General features: G+C 39.4%; 1 protein-coding gene across 2 annotated transcripts in view; it reads left to right on the forward strand.

The window, feature by feature from the left end:
• The first annotated feature begins 6,195 nt into the window (after positions 1 to 6,195).
• Positions 6,196 to 22,888, forward strand: part of LOC134205767 (leucine-rich repeat serine/threonine-protein kinase 1) — a 66,355-nt gene continuing 49,662 nt past the window's right edge. For both annotated transcript variants that reach the window (XM_062681342.1, XM_062681344.1), the window contains exon 1: positions 6,196 to 7,018. In XM_062681342.1, the coding sequence (XP_062537326.1) occupies positions 6,962 to 7,018 (57 nt within the window). In that variant the 5' untranslated portion in view covers positions 6,196 to 6,961. The remainder of the gene's footprint in view (positions 7,019 to 22,888) is intronic.

The raw sequence follows: 22,888 nt of genomic DNA on the forward strand, positions 1-22,888 counted from the left end.
TTTTGAGTAAATTACGTTTACAAGGTGTAAACTGTGATATACTGCGAACTGAAATATTTTCTTTTTGGACATCAAATATATAATTTCGACATGGAAAATGAATATATTTTGGACAGAGTCATTTTCTCCTTATTTAAAAATGGCCACCTACAGATGTCAATGGTATGACTTACCTACACGTATCCACATTCATTTAAATGCATTTATTTGCTTAACTGACATAGATTAAACGAGAAATTAACATTGTTGGGGTGGGGTGACCAATAAGTTCATGTTAAGCGATTGGAATATGTTAGTATCTCAATTACAATCAAACTTTGGCCGCAGGACCTCAAGATTGCCGTTTGAACCAATTTAAACGTGTTTCAGGTGCATGTTACGAAGAGTCCTATACTGCATGTTCTCCTGCATACAGGCGAGAAGTATACAATGATCAGGGTCTGTTCAACTATTACGTAACGCAATAGGGGGTGGGGGGTTGTTTTATTTTTGTTACGATTTGTTACGCAAAATATAGGGGGTGCGGGTCCTTCGAGAAATTGTTACGCGTAACAATTGAGAAAAAAAATTTCAAAAAACATTTATTGTCTTCAATATAGCATTCATTTCATTTATTTAGTTTACATCTAAACAGATAACACTGAATCAACAATTTGACGCCACAATGCACGGTTCGAGGCCGCATCTCTCCATCCTCGGATACGCCCCACGCTCGCCAAGTCGTTCTGCACCTGGTCTGCCCATCTCGCTCGCTGCGCTCCACGCCGTCTCGTACCTGCCGGATCGGAAGCGAACACCATCTTTGCAGGGTTGCTGTCCGGCATTCTTGCAACATGTCCTGCCCATCGTACCCTTCCGGCTTTAGCTACCTTCTGGATACTGGGTTCGCTGTAGAGTTGGGCGAGCTCATGGTTCATTCTTCGCCGCCACACACCGTCTTCTTGCACACCGCCAAAGATAGTCCTAAGCACCCGTCTCTCGAATACTCCGAGTGCTTGCAAGTCCTCCTCGAGCGTTGTCCATGTTTCATGCCCGTAGAGGACAACCGGTCTTATTAACGTCTTGTACATGACACATTTGGTGCGGTGGCGAATCTTTTCGACCGCAGTTTCTTCTGGAGCCCGTAGTAGGCCCGACTTCCACAGATGATGCCCCTTCGTATTTCACGACTAACGTTGTTGTCAGCCGTTAGCAAGGATCCGAGGTAGACGAATTCCTCGACCACCTCGAAGGTATCCCCGTCTATCGTAACACTGCTTCCCAGGCGGGCCCTGTCGCGCTCGGTTCCGCCCACAAGCATGTACTTTGTCTTTGACGCATTCACCACCAGTCCAACTTTTGTTGCTTCACGTTTCAGGCGGGTGTACAGTTCTGCCACCTTTGCAAATGTTCGGCCGACAATGTCCATGTCATCCGCGAAGCAAATAAATTGACTGGATCTGTTGAAAATCGTACCCCGGCTGTTCCACCCGGCTCTCCGCATAACACCTTCTAGCGCAATGTTGAACAACAGGCACGAAAGTCCATCACCTTGTCTTAGTCCCCGGCGCGATTCGAACGAACTGGAGTGTTCGCCCGAAATCTTCACACAGTTTTGCACACCATCCACCGTTGCTTTGATCAGTCTGGTAAGCTTCCCAGGGAAGCTGTTCTCGTCCATAATTTTCCATAGCTCTACGCGGTCTATACTGTCGTATGCCGCCTTGAAATCAACGAACAGATGGTGCGTTGGGACCTGGTATTCACGGCATTTTTGAAGGATTTGCCGTACAGTAAAGATCTGGTCCGTTGTCGAGCGGCCGTCAACGAAGCCGGCTTGATAACTTCCCACAAACTCGTTCACTAATGGTGACAGACGACGGAAGATGATCTGGGATATCACTTTGTAGGCGGCATTAAGGATGGTGATCGCTCGAAAGTTCTCACACTCCAGTTTGTCGCCTTTCTTGTAGATGGGGCATATAACCCCTTCCTTCCACTCCTCCGGTAGCTGTTCGGTTTCCCAGATTCTGACTATCAGTTTGTGCAGGCAAGTGGCCAGCTTTTCCGGGCCCATCTTGATGAGCTCAGCTCCGATACCATCCTTACCAGCGGCTTTGTTGGTCTTTAGCTGTTGAATGGCATCCTTAACTTCCCTCAAGGTGGGGCTGGTTGGCTTCCATCGTCCGCTGAACTGACGTAGTCATCTCCTCCGCTGCCTTGACTTTCACTGCCTGTACTCTCAGCGCCATTCAGATGTTCCTCGTAGTGCTGCTTCCACCTTTCGATCACCACACGTTCGTCCGTCAAGATGCTCCCATCCTTATCCCGGCACATTTCGGCTCGCGGCACGAAGCCTTTGCGAGATGCGTTGAGCTTCTGGTAGAACTTGCGTGTTTCTTGAGAACGGCACAGCTGTTCCATCTCCTCGCACTCCGCTTCTTCCAGGCGGCGTTTCTTCTCCTGAAAAGGCGGGTCTGCTGTCTCCGCTTCCGTCTATAACGTTCCACGTTCTGCCGGGTACCTTGCTGCAGCGCGACCGCCCGCGCTGCGTCCTTCTCCTCCAGAATCTGTCTGCACTCTTCGTCGAACCAATCGTTCCGTCGACTTCGACCCATATACCCGACGTTGTTCTCCGCTGCGTCGTTAATGGCTGCTTTAACTGTACTCCAGCAGTCCTCAAGAGGGGCCCCATCGAGCTCACCCTCTTCCGGCAACGCTGCCTCGAGATGCTCAATATAGCATAAAATATACAAAAAAACAAATTATTGTATCGTGGTTCAAATTTTACGAAAAACAAGATTAAAAAAAAAATCTATTTGTTACGCGTTACGCATAGGGGTGGGGGTAGTTCTAAATTTTGTTACAGATTGTTATGAGGGGGTGGGGGGTTCTTGAAAACAACGTTTTTCGCGTTACGTAATATTTGAACAGACCCTCATACTTCTCTTCATATCTAAAATTGATCGAAGAAGCTCAGGCTTGTCCAAAATATGTACATTAGGGTGGTTCAAAAAATCGATTTTGCTCCACAGTGCTCATCTGATTCTTTACCATGTTCTGAGTGTCCTCTGAAAATTTGAGCTCATTTGGATTAAAACTGATTTAGCACAAGCCGTTTCAAGTTTGCATGCAAATTAGTATGGGGAAATTTATTTTTTCATTATACTGTTAATGACGTTTCCCCATGAGGCGCAGGTTAAAAGAAAACCTACATAGCTAAAAGGGATACTCAACAGCTTTCACCCAACGAAAACCGCATGTTGATTAATCGTCCCAATAATTAGTAATCGATTTTAAGACATGTTGCGAATCTTTAGTCATGATCGTTAAACTTCTTTGAGGGCATCACTGAAACGTGCAGTGCAACATAGTAGCCTGAATTTGTGTGTGCTATCTTTCGCGCCACGAGCAGCAATGTTGCCTGTTGATGAGTTATGCATTTAGCTCCAGAAAACCACGGTATAGATTAAATTCGATTACTAATTATTGGAACGATAAATTGAGCTGAGGTTTTCACTGAGTGAAAGCTGTTCAAAACATATCATTTACCCTATTATGTACGTAACAACGCAAAAATTGAATTAAATGTCTTATTTCTTAACAGAAAATCTGTCAAGAGAACAAAGAAATAATTAATTATAAAGTGCTCTTTTCAGTATGATATTTCAAATTTGTCCGCTGCTATTGCTCCTCCACGCAGATGGACAACCAGAAGATGCGACATAACTTACTTTCGGGACCAATGTTGTGTCGTGCACAGAGCCGAAAGTGCATGCGTTGTCACACTTTTGTCGCAGATGTGTGCTCTAACAAGACATACAACAAAAGCAAATTGTCGCGGTTGGAAAAAGTTGTCATCTGGTCGTGGGGATCCAGTCGTGCGACGGAAAACTGGAAGTTGACAAGTTTTTTTTGGCTGACCATGTTTTTATGTATCTTGTCAGGTGTCACTGACAAACGCGACAATTCCCAGGCCTGGTCACATCCCTGTAAAGTTAAGTTTAATGTCAACTATAGCTGCACCATCAAATCGAAAGTAAAGGACATTCGTTCGTTAATTATGAAATGCTGTTGGAGGAGGGAGGGCTCAAACGGAGTGTTACGTTTCATACAAAAATTAAACCTTCCATACAAAAAGTGTTACGTGGGGGAGGGGTCAAAAATTTAATTATTTTTAAACGAGCCCTAAGCACGGGTGAGATTACGGTGGAGTGTGGGCAAATAATAATTTTATCTATATATTCATTGACTGTGAGAAGGTACTGGAAATGACTCCGGATCAGAAATGCCGGGTCGTTGCACTAATATCTTAAAATCGATTGTTTCATACATTATATACAGCTTTACATTTTTGTGAATCTCTTTTTGTCTATCAAACTGATTGCATTTACAACAAATTCGGTATGTAATTAGTTAAGACACCATCGTCCCTAAAAGAATTATTCTGTAAAATTTGGATATTAGTGCAGATTGCTATTTAATAAGCGAGATAATCAAAACCATAACATTCTTGTTATCACTTATGCACTTTTTGTTTGAGTTTGTTTATCATGTTGGGTTTGACATTTAAACCATTTTTAGTTTGAATGATGTTCAAATTAACGGGGTTCAAATTAAAGAGTGTTCAAACTAAAAACGGTCAAATTAACGGGGGTCCACGGTAATCCATATTTTTTATGTCCCCATTTTTTTTTAATTTGAAAGATTTAATTTAGGCTCAACATTCGACCAATTTCAGACTTTGCACTTAAAAAAAAGGATTTCGAGACGTCAAAAAATGCATTGTTTGTCGAGTTGGTATTGACTAGGTCAATAAATTGACTGAGGCAATAGAATGAAATACAATTATTGACGGGAAAGGTTAATTTCGCGGTTTTTCGCGAAAATGTTTAAATTTCGCGGCTAACATCAAATATCCACCACCCCTAGTGCTCACGTAATTGCAAATGCTGCAGAAAATTCAGATGAAAATTACGAGTTCGGTGAATTCCATCCAAAACTCAGGTAGAATTAACTAATTTTCACGTAGAATAATAATTCTACCGTAAAATCAGGTAAAATTACGTGAATTTCGGGTGGAAAAAATCTACGTGTTTTTTCAGATGAAAACAACGTGCACATTTTTTAAATTAATTTATTTATTTTATTGTCATAAAAAACAATCGTTTGGGTATAACATGGTCATTAGGTTGACTCTCATACACATTTCTGCTTTCTCAAGCTTTCGTCCGTCCGACTCAGAACATCCACATTTTATCTGTTTCATACTTCCATTCTACTTAGGGGTCGTACACAAATTACGTAAGCACTTATGGGGGGAGGGGGGGTCTGCCATTTTCTTACGTTCAATATAAATAAAAAACGATTTGTATGGAAAAAATCTTACATGGGGGGAGGGGGGGTTGGAAAACCTAGAAAGAATGCTTACGTAATTATAGTGTACGCTTTTTTTTATTTATTTATATAATTATTATTCACGTTATCCACACCCAAAAAAATCTGCACGTTGTTTCCACCTGAAAAAGTACGTAGATTTTTTCCACCTGAAATTCACGTAACTTTCACCTGATTTTTTGATAGAATTTTCATTCTACGTGAAAATCAGGTACGTACTACCTGAATTTTGGATATAATTTACCGGACACGTAAGTTTCACCTGAATTTTTCTGAAGCATTTGCAGCTACGTGTGCACGTGAAATGTACCTGAAAATTCAGGTGGAAACAACGTTTAGATTATTTGGGGTCTGTCTCAATTGGATAATTAAACTGAAATTAAACTTAAAAGTGACATTTCAATAATTATCAAATAACCCTGCTCGCAGAGCAAGATTACTTTTGACAGATATCGAATCATTTTCCATCGATGTCCTATTGGAATTGCTGGGTAGCACCAGCCATTCTTATAACGGGGTGATTTTTTAATTCTCGAACTGTCACTTTTAAGTTTAATTCTCCAAATGAGACAGACCTTGGAGTGCACAATAAAATATGAAAAAATGATTCGGCAAGCATTTGTTTCGACAAGTTTGCCAATCCCCATTGAGAAACGCAAAATATCCAACATCCAAAACGCAATCTTTGACAGGTCAACTGTCTTCCGCGATCAGCTGATCTTTGTTGTTGTTTTTTGTTTACACAATAAATTCAGTAAACAAGGTGCTAGTTTTTCGCTGTGCCACCCACACGCTCTCTTTCCCCGGAGAGCAACCAGAAAGGAGAAGAAGAAGGTGCTAGTTTCGCGCAAAGAATTTCATTCGCTTCTATCGCATTTTTCCGGAAATGTTTTTCCTAAAAATTGTTGTGATCTCAAATGAATTTACTTAACAAGCTACACATTCATAAAATTCAGTTCAAACGTGCCGCGACTTCCTCAACTCAACAATAATATTTGATTGGTTGACCATCTGCATTGCATCATTGAAATTTTTGTGTCGCTTTGGTGTTTTCGTTCGTTTTTTACTCCACTTCATCCGCGCGGAGAAACTTCATAGCCATGCTCAAAAGTACTACGGCCTCGTCCGTCCAGTCAGTGGAGAAGCAAGAGCCCATCAGTTTCTTCACACCTGCGCAATCATTCGCTAACGCTCGGTTCGTACGGTCGATATAAAAATTTTCCTGCCTCAAATGCCGTGATTCCGTTCTCGAGTGCATGGCAAAGTGGTTCCGTTCCGTGTCGATCACCGCCATGCTCCCCGGGGGAGCATTGTCAGAGTGTTGTCCGGCGAGCTTGAATCTCAAATAAATTGATTTAAATTGGTGGCTTCCGGTGAGTCCAATTGGACGATCGGGTCTAGTATAACGCGACCCACAGTGGAAAAAGTGATAAAGCTGTGGCACAAATCTCAGTTTCGGGCTGAATTCGTTGAAATCGGATCTGGGTTAGTGTCGCTTGACCACAGACAAGAAGTGGGGTGGAGTGAAGAAAACGTTCACGGTGCTTAGTGATGATGGTCGAAGAGCAGGTGGAATAAAAGGAAGATGGCATCGACACCTTCGCCGGAAAGTGAAGATTTTCCTGGAAGGCTTCTGCATCAGGTAATGCGGGGCAGGGAGACCTTGAACCTATCTGGTTTTTACGCAAGGAGGCGAAGCGAACAAAGTGGCGTAGAATATCGATTTTCTGCCAGTTCAGTTTGTGGGACTAAAAATAGAATTAGATAATGCATATGACTACGCACAGAACTATGAGAACAATGGATTATGAAGCAGCTGGGAGCTTTGACCAAAGTCACCCTCCCGTCTTTATCGGTTACATGGATATTAACAAAAAAAAAAAGTTATGTGGAAGAGAAAACTGTTTTCGACGTTTTGCTTTCGTGTTACTAAATAATGGGTCCACACATCTCTCTTTAGACTCGGACTGTATCAACATTTAAGCAAGAAAAACAATTGATTTTTATTTATGCAAACTAATATTTTCTCTAGAAATTAAAAAAATCAATTAGTGTGGCAGCCATAAACTCATGTACTATTTTTTTTCGCTGAGGGAAATAAACTCCACTAGCTTTAGCATTTTTATTGTTTATTTTTTCCTCTCTCGTCGAATCATACACAATGCACATGTTCAAGAGCGGGTTAATTACCGCCTGTCAGGCCAGGCGTCTTGGCGATGATGACGCCTAGCAGTCGGTTTGCTGCACACGCTGATGGGAGTCAGCATGTCTGGTGTCGTTTCTATCGCGTTCGTTGGGTTTGGACGGGCACTTGATGGACTTGAAACCGTGCCGATAAATTTCCTAATATATAGAAAACACGCTCATAAGTTATGCCTACTCGCTCGTTCAATCTATTTAGACCATAGATTTACGAGACGAGCCAGCCTAGGGCTGAAAGTCTCGCTAAAAAAGGCAAAAAAAAAACAGATTTGATTTTAATTTCTCCAAGATATTTTGTGGGAAAAATTCAATTAGAGATTTTACTGAGATGCAATTTGAAGTTATAGTTATAATAATTAAGTGTCTTCACTTCCCAGACTTGTGTAAAATAATGTTTGACACATAATTGAAAGCTTTAGATTAGAGTGGTGCAAGAGTACGTTTTTGATTTGTTGACGATATTACATTAGAAGATTAAATAGCAGCGCTTGATCAGTTTGATAGTATTCTGACGAACTATTGTCATTGTAGTGAATACGATTGGCCATATGATAATAGAATTCACTACAATTATTGGTTAGGACATGTTATTGCAAGCATTGTAGATTGCTAGAGTTCGGCTATGTGCCTGGTAGTGGAAATTTGATCTCATCAGTAGCCTTCTAAGCTGCGGAGGAAGACGGAGCACATAGGGGTATTTTGCCAATCTATTCGGAATAAAGTTGATTTTTCAAAAATGGCTTTTTCGTTGTGTAAAAATATGTAAAAAATAGCTGAACAGTGTGGGACTTGCTGCCTGTTAAAAAATTTTTATTTGCAATTATTTTTTGACTGCTACGCTTTTTAAAATATTGCGTTTTTCAACTATCATTTTTAATTTTACGGCTTGCATTTTAATACCACGAAATTAATTATTTCGGTTTTCATTCTTTTATTATTTATTACCAGACTAAGGCCGGACTGGCCTGTGCTGCACATAAAAGTCTTCTCCATTCAGCTCGGTCCATGGCTGCACTTCGCCAACCACGCAGTCTGCGGAGGGTCCGCAAATCGTCCTCCACCTGATCGATCCACCTTGCCCGCTGTGCACCTCGCCTTCTTGTTCCCGTCGGATCATTGTCGAGAACCATTTTCACCGGATTACTGTCCGACATTCTGGCTACGTGCCCGGCCCACCGAAGTACAGAGGAAAATTAAAATTCATCAATTTTACAATCAAACTTTCATGCCAAACACTGTCAAATGCTTTCTCTATATCAAGAAGAGCAACTCCAGTCGAATATCCTTCAGATTTGTTGAGCCGAATTAAGTTCGTAACTCTTAATAACTGATGAGTGGTTGAATGCCCATGGCGAAAACCAAATTGCTCATCAGCAAAAATAGAATTGTCATTAATATGAACCATCATTCTATATAAAATAATATTTTCAAACAGTTTGCTTATTGAAGAAAGCAAACTGATTGGGCGATAACTAGAAGCCTCAGCTGGATTTTTGTCCGGCTTCAAAATAGGAACAACTTTGGCGTTTTTCCATTTATCTGGGAAGTATGCCAATTGAAAACATTTGTTAAATATATTAACCAAAAAGGATAAAGAGCTCTCAGGAAGTTTTTTGATAAGTATGTAGAAAATACCATCATCACCCGGGGCTTTCATATTTTTGATTTTTTTAGTAATAGATCTCACTTCATCTAAATTGGTTCCCAACGAAGGGTTGAAAACATTCTCTTGATTGAGAATGTCTTCGAAGCTCCGTGTAACCTGATCCCCAATTGGACTAGTGAGACCTAGACTAAAATTATGGGCACTCTCGAACTGCTGAGCAAGTTTTTGAGCATTTTCGCCATTTGTTAATAAAATTGTATTTCCCTCTTTAAGCGCTGGAATTGGCTTTTGAGGCTTTTAAGAATTTTCGTTAATTTCCAAAAGGATTTCGAACTGGGATCCAACTTCGAGACATTATTCTCAAAGTTGGTATTTCTCAGAATAGCGAAACGTTTTTTAATTTCATTTTGCAAATCTCGCCAAATAACTTTCAACGCGGGATCGCGAGTTCTTTGGTATTGCATTCGCCTCACATTTTTAAGACGGATCAGTAGCTGAAGATCGTCGTCAATAATAATGGAGTTGAATTTAATTTCACATTTAGGAATTGCAATGCCTCTGGCTTCGACAATTAAATTTGTCAAAGATACGAGCGCATTGTCAATATCACTTTTGGTATCCAAAGGAATATTAACAACAAAAGGAATAGTGTTTAATTTGATGGCACAGTAAGATTTTTCTGCAATACGTTTTGTTATTTTAATTTTATTTTTTATTTTATTTACATTTGGTCGGCCGCCAGCACTACTGGGGCTATATGGGCCGTAGTTTTATAAAACCTTTAGCTCTATCTATAATAAACATAATAAAAAAAAAGTTTCAAATATAATCTACATACATAATATGTTCTAGTTACAATCGTATTGTTATAATTCTATCAGACATGATCATATAACATTATACAAATCTATTTCTTTCATGAAACGAATGATGTTTTTGTTACTAGCTAAATCATCCTTGAGGGCTTCCCGACTAATGGATAATTGTTTTCTAATGGCGCAATATTTGGTGCAATGTTCTAAAATATGGCTAACAGTTAAATTTTGCTTACAAGAGTCACAAAGTGGAGGATTTTCTTTGGACATTAAATACGAATGAGTGTAATGAGTATGGCCTAATCGCAATCTTGTTAGCACAACAGAATCTCTTCTGCTAAGTAAATTAACACTTGTCCAGTTAGATGTTGATAGTCGAATTTGTCGATATTTGTTATCTATGGTTGAAACCCATCTTTCTTCCCATAACTTACTGAATTTTGTTTTTAAAGCATTTCTGAAATCCTTCGCTAATAGTTCACCTTGTGAGGCTGATTCACTCAATGCTTCTTTTGCCGCTTTATCTGCAATTTCATTACCAAGAATGCCTACGTGACTTGGAACAAAATAAAATTTAATTGATTTTGATTTCTGTTGGCATAGAAAAATGTTCCTAAATATTGACTGTATTATGGGATGCGTTGAGAAATGATCAGAAAGTGTTAGTAAGGCACTCAATGAGTCGGTTATTATAAAATATTTATCGAAGCTACTTGATGAGATATATTTAACGACATTAAGAATTGCTGTAAGTTCAGCGTTATACACAGAACAGTAATTAGGCAGTCTAATTTTCTTAATTTCATTTTTATGTTCGTCGAAAAAGGCACACGAGGACAAAGAATTCGTTTTTGAGCCATCAGTAAACATGAATCGATAATCAGAATTCGCATGACTCATTTGGCAAAACATAGTTTTAAAAATATTAGTGTTTGTACTAGTTTTTGGAAAAGCATTTTGTTCAATATTTATATCAAGTTTTTGAAGTAACCATGGATGATTTCTGTTCGAATCTTTGGTAATTCTAAATTAATACTATTTAGTATTCTAAAACACCTTGCGGGAAATATTTGACTTTTGGTGTTACTATCCATGGATGTTTGTTGTATTGATTCTATCATAGGATGAGTTGGATTACGTAGAATTCTGGCCATTTGGAATAAAATGTGTTGATCTCTTCGAACATTCAAAGGCATAAAATGTGTATCCACTAGTATACTTGATATAGGTGAAGAACGGAATGCTCCACTCGCTAAACGCAGACCTTGGTGGTGTACAGAGTCCAGAGACTTCAGAAGATTTGAAGATGCGGATGAGTATATACAGTCCCCATATACTAAGCGAGATAAAACAAAGAGAGTTGTGTAATTTTTTTAGTATTTCACGACCAGAACCCAATTTGCTGTGCGATAATGTTTTGATGATATTCATAGCTTTTAAAGATTTTTTCGTTTGCTCAATATGAGTTCGCCAGGACAACCTTTTATCAAAAATCATGCCGAGAAATCTTACTTCCTCAACTTCCCGAATCTTTTCATCATTAATGCGGAATGAAAGATTCGAACTATGTTTTTCTTCTGCAAAAGTGCATACAGGAGGTCTTTAAAATTGAAATTCGAAATCCATGGTCGGACAACCATTTTTGCATTTTATTAATTGTTAATTGAATTCGTTTTGAATCGATTTTAGATAGCTAGATGACATATATAATACTATATCATCTGCATAGAGTAACATTCTGCATTTTGGATCATTTTGCTTAGTAATATCGTCTATTGCCAATAGGAAAAGAATAACGCTAAGAACAGCACCCTGAGGAATTCCATTTTCTAATTCATATGAAGACGAGAATGTGTTTCCTTGCAATACTCTAAATTTACGGTTTTTAAGAAAATTCATTATAAAACTCAACATATTGCCATCTATTCCTATTGATTTTAATTTGTTCAAAATTAATCTATGCCATGTTAAATCGTAAGCTTTCTCCAAATCGAAGAATATTGCATAAGTATGCTGTTTTCTCAAGAAAGATTGTTGTATGTCAGATTCTAGAATAGTTAGACTATCAATCGTGGAACGACCGCGACGAAACCGAATTGGAAATTAGATAAGATATTATTGGATTCGATGTACCAGGAAAGTCTTTTGTTAATAATTCTTTCGAGGAGCTTACACAAACAACTTGTCAAAGATATTGGACGATAGCTGGATGCTAGTGATGGATCTTTACCGGGTTTGATGATAGGATTAGTATAGAAAGTCTCCATTCGTCGGGAAACACTTTTTGTGACCATATGCGGTCGTAGAATTTTAATAAGTACGTTTTACAAGGTTGAGATAAATGCTTTATCATTTCATAATGAATCATATCAAATCCAGGAGAAGAACCTTTTGTTAAATTCAAGGATGATTGGAACTCGAGTTTTGTGATTGGTTTGTTGTATGGTTCAGTGTTATCTATTATCTTGAAAGAAGTTTTTTCCATAATTGATTTATGTTTTTTAAAGGATGGAGAATAGTTGTTAGAAGAAGAAACATTAGAGAAGTGCTTCCCTAGAAGCTCAACAATGTCCATAGAGTTCGAGATGATGGAGTCGTTATGCTTTATAGATGTTAATTTATTGGTTTGATGTCTCCCATTAATACTTCTGATTTGTTTCCAAATTCGAGTCTGGGGAACATTAGAGTTTATTGACGCCACCATTTTTCTCCACGATTGTTTGCTATGATATCGCATGAGAGCCCTAGCTTTAGATTTACATATTTTGAAACGCTGTTCATTAGCAGATGTTGGATGTTTTTTGAAGAAGTTTAAACTGTGATTTCTGTCTTTTAGAGCCTTTGATATAGAAGAATTCCACCAAGGAACGCTTTTTTGTCCAATTTTGGCGGATGATTTTTTTATAGATTGATTCGCGGCATTAATAATAGCATTTACGATGTGAGAATTCTGATCATCGATTGATTTGTCAAAAAACGTGTCTTTGAATTCGACGAGTTGGGAGAACTTGTTCCAATCAGCTGTTTCTAAAATCCAATGGGGACGTTTTTCATCTACTATACGAGTGTTGAGTGGTGTTAAAAGGATGGGATAATGATCACTATTACAAGTATCGTGATGGACATTCCATGAGAAAAAAACGCTTAAAGCTGCCGAACAAATGGTTAAATCAATACATGTTTCGTTACCGTTAGTAGGATTTAAACGAGTGCCTTTTCCGTCATTGAAGAGATTGAGATCGAAATTTGAGATTAATTTAGCGATTATTTTACCTCTGACTGAGGTAAACTTTGATCCCCAGTTGCTATGATGCGCATTGAAATCACCGACAATTATGAACGGCTTCGGCAATTGTGTAATCAGCTTAACTAGGTCTTCGTAGGAAATATTTTCATTTGGAGGGAGGTAAATGTTACATAGAGTAAATTTGCAAGGATGGAGAAGTTCGACAACAACAGCTTGGAGTTGTGTACTCACTTGGATGCTTCGGGAGAAAAATTGTGATCTGACCAACGTCAATACACCACCGCGTGCTCTATCGTTATCAGATACAAAGTCACATCTGTGAATATCAAAATTTCGGAAAGAAGCTGAGTTATTATACTTTAGGTGTGATTCTTGTAAGCAAATAACGGTTGGATGAAACTTGGCGTCCAAGAGTTTAATTTCTTGAAAATTATTGAAAAAGCCAATGCAATTCCATTGGATAATGGAGCTTTTAGAATCCATTGCTAGAGAGGGAAGCATCGAGCTCCGAGATTCTACTACTGCCACTCGAGGATGATTGAGTGCCTTTCATTCGCTTGGCATCATTTCGAAAATCTACGAGATCATTCGTGTCTTGAGAGAGAGGGCGAGAAATTTTAGCTACTTGATAGTCCATGTCGTTAGTCCTATTCCTATCATCGAGCACTGCACCAGGGTGCGATGTACTTGTCAATGTGAGCTGAGTGTCTGTATGTCGCCGTGGTGAGAACGCGAGGGAGTTCTGAGAATTCTGAGATATAATTCCTGGCTGACTCTCTGGATCTGATCTAGTGCGTGAGTTATCTACCTGACTGACTCTAACCACTTCGCTGTATGTGATATTGTTATTGGGAAATCTGATCTTATACAACTGCCGAGCCTCCCTAATACTTACATTTTCGGTAACTTTGATTCGCGTGATTTCTTGTTCGGTTTCGAATACCTTGCATTTGTTAGACCATGACGCATGCTCTGTTGAATTGCAGTTTCTACATATCGTTTTTCCTGAACAGTCTTCGGAAGTGTGACCTACTCGACAACAGTTGCTACAAACCTCTTCCTTTGTACAAAACTTCGATGAATGTCCGAAATACTGGCATTTGTAGCACCTCATCGGTCGGGGGATGAAAAGACGCACATTGAGAACGTGGTAGCCGACTTTGACTGTCTCCGGGATACCGGTGGACTTGAATGTGATGATGTAGCTGTTGGTTGAGACGAGTTTACCTTCGCTTTTCCGTTTCATGACGTCGACTTTACAAACTCCTTGCTCCTGTAGATCTTCCAGTATCTCCTCTTCAGTAGCATACCTCAAATCTGCACATGTGATGATGCCTTTCGTCTGATTCAGCTTCGTGTTCTCTTCGACGATAATTTCCATATCGAACAACATCTTACATCGGAGAAGTTGGTTCGCTTGGCTGATATTTCTGGTTTTGACTAACAGCGCTCCGTCACGTAGCTTAATGACGTTGAGTGGATTTCCGCAAGCACTTTTGATTCCTTTTTGAATAAAGATGGGACTGACCTTTTCGAAAGATGCATCTTTCCTGTCCACGCGTTTGACGACCACGAATTTTGGACCTTCACGATGACCTTCAAGCTTGGGAAGCGTATCGCCGGTTGCCTTTTTCTTTTTTCCTCCTCCTTTTGGAGGGGCCATTTTGATGGGACGAATTCTTGTCGATTCGATAGGTTATGTGTACCTTCACCGAGAACAAAAAAAAACTGACTCAAAAGAAAGGTAGTGATTGAAATAAAAGAACGCTTCAGTAACAGTTGACTATTCTGAAGAGCGCACGAGATAAACGTCCTATTTGAACGAGAGTTCAACTGAGACTCTTGTTATTTTAATGGTTAAAAGATATCAAATTAAGTAAACATAATCGATGATTTCACAATATTAAAACAAGATATCGATTTGCTCTCAAGCTTTGCGCGTGTAGGCTTTACTAAATAGTATTTTTGGTTAAAGGACATATTCTGCCAAACAACTTTCAGCCTTGTGGTCTTCGGCCAAAAAGCTTTCTGCCGAGCGGCTCTTTTCCGTTCAAAAATTCAATTTCAATGAGATTTTTTTTTGTATTTCAACGGAATTTTTTTCGCAATATTCACCATAAGTTTTGCTTAGTTTTTACAAAGAGCTTTTTGAAATTTTAATAAGAAATTGTATGAAATTTTCATTAAAATCTTTAGTATCTTCACGAAAAATTCTCTGGTGTTTCAACGTGATGTTGTAGAGATCTTTCAGTAAATTATACGGAAATTCCACAGAATCTTCGGAATTTCCACTCAAAACTTTACGGATTTCTTCAAATTTGAATCGGCGTGGAAAATTTCAAACGGCGGCGCGCCGAGGCAAAAATGTCGGCGGCGGCGGCGGCGTGCCAAAAACTGTCGGTGGCGTGCCAAAAACTGTCGGCGGCGGCGGCGTGGCGCGGCGGCGCACACCTCTACCGCTAACTGGCTTCTTATTTATCTTCTTCATTCTCGGGAACATCCTGGTTGCATTTTTTGGCAATGTTTTCACGGTCCCGTCCAGTGTTACAACTAACTATTCATTGTATGGAAATAAATCGGATATTTGTCTTCAATAAAATTGAAATATCTGCTCCTGCAGTTCTAAAAAGTCACAAACTCAAAACTTGCATTATGCGCACTAGAGCGTAAATGATTAAAGCTTCCAGTGAATGATTCAGTTTGGTATGGTTAAATGTTAAACGCTTAATAAAGAAAAAAATCTTTCTTTAAATTTCTTTGAAGAGCAAAATTTTTGGAATTTTTTTTTGAAATTTTTGATTTTTCCAAAAGTCTGTGATCTTTTTTTAAAGATATCTTTGTTAAAATAGGGTAAATGACGCCTTTGGCAGGTTTTATTCTATTGTTGTCAGGGGGGGTTTGTTGACCAAATTTTATGAAATTTGGCCACAATATTCTTTGATATGCAAAGAATGTTTAGGCCAAATTTGAGCATAATCGGTCATAAAAACCCAGATTAATCCACCTAGCAGTGATGATGCCTTTCTCGTGCATTATAATATATATTGAAAAAATCACTTTAAAAAGGTCAAAAAAGCTCTTTGGGTGAATAGATCACATTTTTTCGATCATTTTTAATATTTTTGCCTTGCCACCATTCAAAAACAATTGTTTTTGATTTTTTTCCAAGGGGACCTGTGGAAAAAACAATGATTTTTCAATAATTCCGAAAAGCAATGATCGGGCCCATTTTCAATAGCAAACAATTCCCTGTCGAATGCAACTTGTTGCGAGTGAATCGGATAATTCTAAGTTCTAAAACGTGTGTCTACAAAATTTGTACACATACACATACATACACAAAAAAACAGACGTCACCTCAGTTTGTCGAGCTGAGTAGATCGGTATATAACACTATGGGTCTCCGGGCCTTCTATCAAAAGTTTTTTTTGGAGCAATCATAATATGATTGGCTATATTATAGCCTTTCGGTACAACTTTGTTGTACGAGAAAGGAAAAAATGCATATGTTACAAATATGCGATCGTGGGTAAATAGTACAATAATTAGCGCAGCGGCACGTTTTAAAAAATACATTATAAAATACAATAAGGATTAACTGTCCAGACAGCGCGTCTACAATTGTTTTAGGACCGATTCCCACGTAGTGTTTTTTCACCAATGTAATATTAAAGTTCAATAAAACTAGTTGTATGTCATACATTGATTTTGCATGCCTTTGTGTAATAATTGTACAAGTACATTTGTGAAAATTAACAACACAATTCACCTAAATATCAATGGAAAAAAGCCGCATAATATGGAAATAATGAGGTGTATGAAAACGAACGTTATGTTCAAATCACCCAAATGCCCAAACTACACCATCATTCCACCCAAACCACCCAACCCAATAAGCAGTTAGCCTCAATGACACGCCTCTTCTTTCCTTCCAACGCAGGAAAAAATGGCAGCACACGTAACGAGCGCCCGACACAGCATGTACGAATGCGATCCTTATTTCCAACGATGAAATTTTTACAACTGTGTTGATGCGAGCGGATAAAGTCATCGGCTTCGGTCTCTATAGCGCGTGTGTTAGTTTTCGTGTTCCACATTTGAAGCTTTGGAAAGCTTTGCTTGAGAGGTTAGCATCATCAATAAAGCACGAAAGAAGCAACACAAACTTTAATGCTGTCAGTATACACGGTGCGAAATTTATTCATTGAATGTGGAAATGCTACACACTTAATTTGTTTTACTCAATATTGTGCGGTTACTTGTTGAGTTTTTTTTACTTTATTAAACTGTTTTTTTAATCTACAGATTATATTCAACACCATACTTGCTAAATGGACACGGTCGGTTAAAGTGGCTGGTCCTTATTGCCTGATTTTCTCAAAATTGCACGCGGCGAACCTTTCATGAAAGGTACCGCCGCGCTTTCTGCACCCCGTTTACTTGATTCTTATGGATGAATAGCATTGCGGTGTATCGTTTGTCGCGGCCGTACCTTTCGACAGTCATTCGCCGCGTGAAGTTTTGTGCAAGTACCCATTTGGCAACATTACAAACGCCGCGCAGTGTATCATATCTAGAAAATCTGACAATAAAGTGTTCGTGAAAGTAGTCGTTAGATTATTCGCTGTTGGTTTGAGCGAGACAGAGTATATGACAAAAAAATCAACCAGCAACTTGCGGTGTTGGTTGGAAATGAACGTTTGTCAGCAATGGAATAATCCATCTAGATTTTCTACTAGATGGCTTTTTGCTGTACTATAAATCTCGTACTACAAAACTTTTCAAAAGAGCCTAAGTAACATTTTTTTAATGAATTAATTTGAGTACTGCAATCAACATGAAAACTATTGATTGCAATATTCAAATTAATTCATGAAAAAAATGTTACTTAGGTGCTTTTGAAAAGTTAGGCGAGAATTCATGAAAAAATGTTACTTAGGTCCTTTTGAAAAGTTATGCGAGAAATGCATGAAGCCAAATAGGACTTTTTGGGAACTTGCAAGTGTTCTTATTGTTAAGTTGACTTTTTGTCAATTTATTGGTCAATACTTAAAAGGTGCTGTAAAAAGAAAAGTGCATACTTAGGTTTTCCAAATCTGATGCAGACTATCTTTTGAAAAGGGTCAAACTTGTTTTTACTGATTTTTCAAATGGATATAATCGATAAACGACGCTTCCTACAAAAAGTGTTGTATGGGTGACTGTCGCAAAATCATTTCAAACTTTCTAATAAAACTTTTGAAAAACTTTAAATAGAACCCTACACTAAAAAATCAATTTAAAAAATAAAAGTCAATTTGCAAAAAACGCTTTTTTGATTTGGAAGAAATATTGTCTCAAGATAGGTGATTATATTCCCTACCAACCGTCCATACATCGCAAGCCGGGCACTTTTGAGGAAAAAAGTTTTTCTAACAAAAACTTTTCTTGACGGAATTGATTTTTCAGTGTCTTTAAGGGTGGATTTAACATATGTATACATATATACTCATATTAATTATTCCTGTACAGTCAGGCAGAGTACAATGTTTTGGTCGTAACTGGTCGCAACTAAAGAAGCTAATAATGGAATATAATATTTTTTGAAGATATAAACCCTTTAATATTACTCTTAATTTAAAAACAAACTATATTTAGTGACTAAATTAGACAATGTATCATAAAAATAGATTTGCTTGGGGTTCTATAACGATGGCTTTCATTGGTTTAGTTTCAGATGAAAATACACTGAAAATAATTCCGACAAGAAAAAGTTTTTGTTAGAAAAACTTTTTTTCCTTAAGAGTGCCCAGCTTGCGATGTATGGACGGTTGGTAGGGAACATAATCACCTATCTTGAGACAAAATTTCATTTAAATAAAAAAGAGCACCCGCATAATGAAAAACGACATACCATGCAGTCGAAATTACATATGCGTTATAAGATATATTGTCACTATTCACTTCATTGTTAGCATACTATTTTAAGCTTGATTAACCATACCAACCCTACATCAACACTTACTGTTAATACATAACATGCTGTCGATGTGTAATTATATAGTTCTTCAATTGTACATCTACCAACTTATGTATGGTACATCGAAAATTTTGTTCGAAAAAAGCGACCGGATTTAAATGTTAATTATACTTAACCGCCCATTACTCATATGGTAGTTTGGCCGATTATCATCTGAGCCACTGTTGAAACAGTATATTAAACTGTACATTTATAGTTAACAACTATTAGTGAGACCATCGCTACAAGAACACTTATTCTCTTCAATTATAACAGATGCGGTCCACGTATGGTCTATGGTCTAAGGATAGTCTAGATTAAATTTGGAAAAACATTTTTGTTTTCATTTCGGATCATCTGGTGATTTTTCATTTCTTACTTCTTACTTTTCACTCCTCACTTCGCACTTCTCACGTCTCACTTTTCACTTCTCACTGCTCACATCGGCCCATAGGGGAAAGAAATGGCAGAAATGACGCTTAACTTTTAAAAAGAACATATGTCACCTTTTTTCATGAATTAATTTGTGTACCGCAATCAAAAGCTATCATATTGGTCTGTTGATCGCAATATTAAAATTCATTCATGAAAATATGTTTCTTAGGTCATTTTGAAAAAATAAACGAGAATTTTCAGTGTATACATGAAATCTTAAAATAGGTACTTTTTAACTCATTAATGGGTTTCTATGTTTCTTTGTGAAGTTTTTCTTCCGTGTAAGCTGTGTATTCTATGCTGTCAGTGTGCCGGTTTCGAATAAATTGTGTCTTGGGAGAACATAACCTAGAAAATCGATAGCTTATTTGTTACGAAATAATGATGTCTCATAACTCTTTGAATATTTACTATTTTTTGAGACGTGCCATCATTATGAAATTCAATAGCGAACAAGAAGAAAACATTCCCCATCGAATGCAACTTGTTGTAGCAAAATCGATTCAGGTTTAGTACTAGAAAAATTGTCTAATGTTTCAATGTGCACACACATACGCACACACACACACACACACACACACACGGACACACACACGGACAGACAGACATTTGCTCAGTTTGTCGAGCTGAATCGAATGGTATATAATACTATGGGTCTACAAGCGCTCTATAAAAAGTACGTTTTGGGAGTGAAATGAAAGCCTTTCAGGTACAACTTTGTTGTACGAGAAAGGCAAATACCCTGACAATAATAGAACAAAACCTGCCAAAGCCGTCATTCCCCCTACGTCGAAAAATCTTTGAAATTAAGATAAATCTGTGAATGTGTCAAACGTCACGGTCGATGGCAGCCCTCGTTTTGGCGGTGAAAACGATAGTGAGCTAAAGCTAAGCTAAAGCTAAGCTAAAGCTAAGCTAAAGCTAAGCTAAAGCTAAGCCAGTTAAGCTAAAGCTGTGCTGTTAAAGCTAAAGCTGCTAAAGTTGTTAAGCTAAAACTAAAGCTAAGCTAGCTAAGCTAAAGCTGTTTAAAGCTGTGTTAAAGCTAAGCTAAAGCTGGTTAAAGCTAAAGTGGGTAAGCTAAGCTAAAAGCTGGCTGCTAAGCTAAAGCAGCTAAAGCTAAGCAAAGCCTGTTGGCTCAGCCTGGGCCTAGCTGGGTGGGGCTAAGCTGGGCTAAAGTTGCCTTAAAGCTAAGCCTCCGCCCAGCCCCAGCTCCGCGCCAGCTAAAGCTCCGCCCAGCTCAGCCCGGCTCCAGCCGCTCAGCCTCAGCTGTGCCTCCAAAGCTAGCCTCAGCCTCTGAGCCCCAGCCTGCAGCCCTGCCTGGCCCTGCGTGAGCTCAGCCTGGCCCAGCCTGGGCTCAGCCGCCTGGGTGCTCAGCAGCCCAGCTGCCTCAGCCCGCCCTCAGCTCAGCCTGCCTCAGCCTGCTCAGCCCCAGCCCAGCCTGCCCAGCCTCAGCCTGCTCAGCCTGGGAGCCCCAGCCTGCCTCAGCGCCCGCCCCGGCTCAGCCCTGCTCCAGCCTGGCCCAGCCTGCCTGGCCTCAGCCTCAGCCCAGCCTGCCCGCCTGCCCCAGCCTGGGCTCAGCCTGCCCAGCCTGCTCAGCCTGGCTCAGCCTGCTCAGCCTGCCTCAGCCCGGAGCCTGGCCTGCCCAGCCTGGCCCAGCCTGGCCTGCCCCAGCCCAGCCTCAGCCTGGGTCAGCCTGCCTCAGCCTGGCTGCCAGCCAGCCCGCCCTCACAGCCCGCCCAGTCAGCCTGGGCTCAGCCTGCCTGGGCTCAGCCTGGCTCAGCCTGCCTGCCTGCCTCAGCTGGCTGGCCCCAGCCTGCCTGCCTGGCTCAGCTCAGCCTAGCCTGAGCCTGGGAGCCTGCCAGCCCAGCCCCTGCTCAGCCTGGGCAAAGCCTAGCCCGCCCAGCTGCTCAGTTGCTCAGCTGCTGCTCAGCCTGCTCAAAGCCTGCAGCCTGCTCAGCCTTCAGCCTGGGTGCTCAGCCCCAAAGTGCCTGCAGCCTGCCCAGCCTAAGCTAGCCTGTTAAGCCTCGCCTGCCTTCGCCTGTCAGCCTGCTCAGCCAGCTCAGCTAAAGCTGCTTAAAGCTGCTTAAAGCTCAGCTAAGCTGTTTAAAGCTGTTCAGCCTGTTGTTGCCTAAGCTAAAGCTAAAGCTAAAGCTGTTTAAAGCTGTTTAAAGCTAAGCTTGCTGCTAAAGCTAAGCTAAAGTTGTTTAAAGCTAAGCTAAAGCTAAGCTAAAGCTAAGCTGAAGCTAAGCTAAAGCTAAGCTAAATCTAAGCTAAATCTAAGCTAAAGCTAAGCTAAACCTAAGCTAAAGCTTACTGTCAAGTATATGAGTAGAGTAAGATAAATTATTAATAAATTATTAACCTTTGATTTATTGATATGCCATGAGATAGACGAATTTGGATGCTTTATGTATTTCGGTGCCCATTGTATGGCAATCCTACGCCCTTGCTCACAAGTCTAACTGAAGACTGAATACCTCCTGATCTTTAAATATTTTTTTAAATATTTATTGAGTGGAATGTTTCATAAAGGTTTCCTGGTAATCTGTTTTAATTTCTGGATGTCTGTAAAAATTTCTAATGCAAATGAAGATGCATATGACTTCTTAGACGTCTTTGAGTAGGTACTTTTAAAAGTCCATGAACCGTTTCTTGATTAGATGATGAGGGACGAGGAGTGCTCAATAGAAGCTACGAAGTTTTTGAATCGGTGACAGCTGTCCTCTATGTCTTCAACTAACTTTGAGATTCGGATAATTTCGTCAAAAATCGTAGTGCTATTTCTAGTTATTTCGTAAGCTGCAATCACAAAATCAAGTCTGTAAGGCCTGTCGACCAATTTAAAACGTTAGGCTTAGAAGTCTAATCTTATCTGATAATCTGATTGAATACGATATCGTTCAATGATGTGTTTCAATCAATGGCAGAGTCGATTGAATCCCGAATAAAGTCTAACTTTTTATTGGAACCATAATATTGTTTATTATCAAAACCTCGTTTTTAAATTAGATCACATATTTCTCTCTGGCTTTGCCATGTTTTAAAAACGACTATTTTGATAAATTATTGAATTGTGTTGTACAGCATTGAATTCATTCATTCATTTATTTAGTCTACATCTATACAGATAACACTGAATCAACAATTTGACGCCACAATACACGGTTCGAGGCCGCATCTCTCCATCCTCGAATACGCCCCACGCTCGC

This window comes from Armigeres subalbatus, chromosome 1, assembly GCF_024139115.2.
Source record: "Armigeres subalbatus isolate Guangzhou_Male chromosome 1, GZ_Asu_2, whole genome shotgun sequence".
In the NCBI taxonomy this organism is placed as follows: domain Eukaryota; kingdom Metazoa; phylum Arthropoda; class Insecta; order Diptera; family Culicidae; genus Armigeres; species Armigeres subalbatus.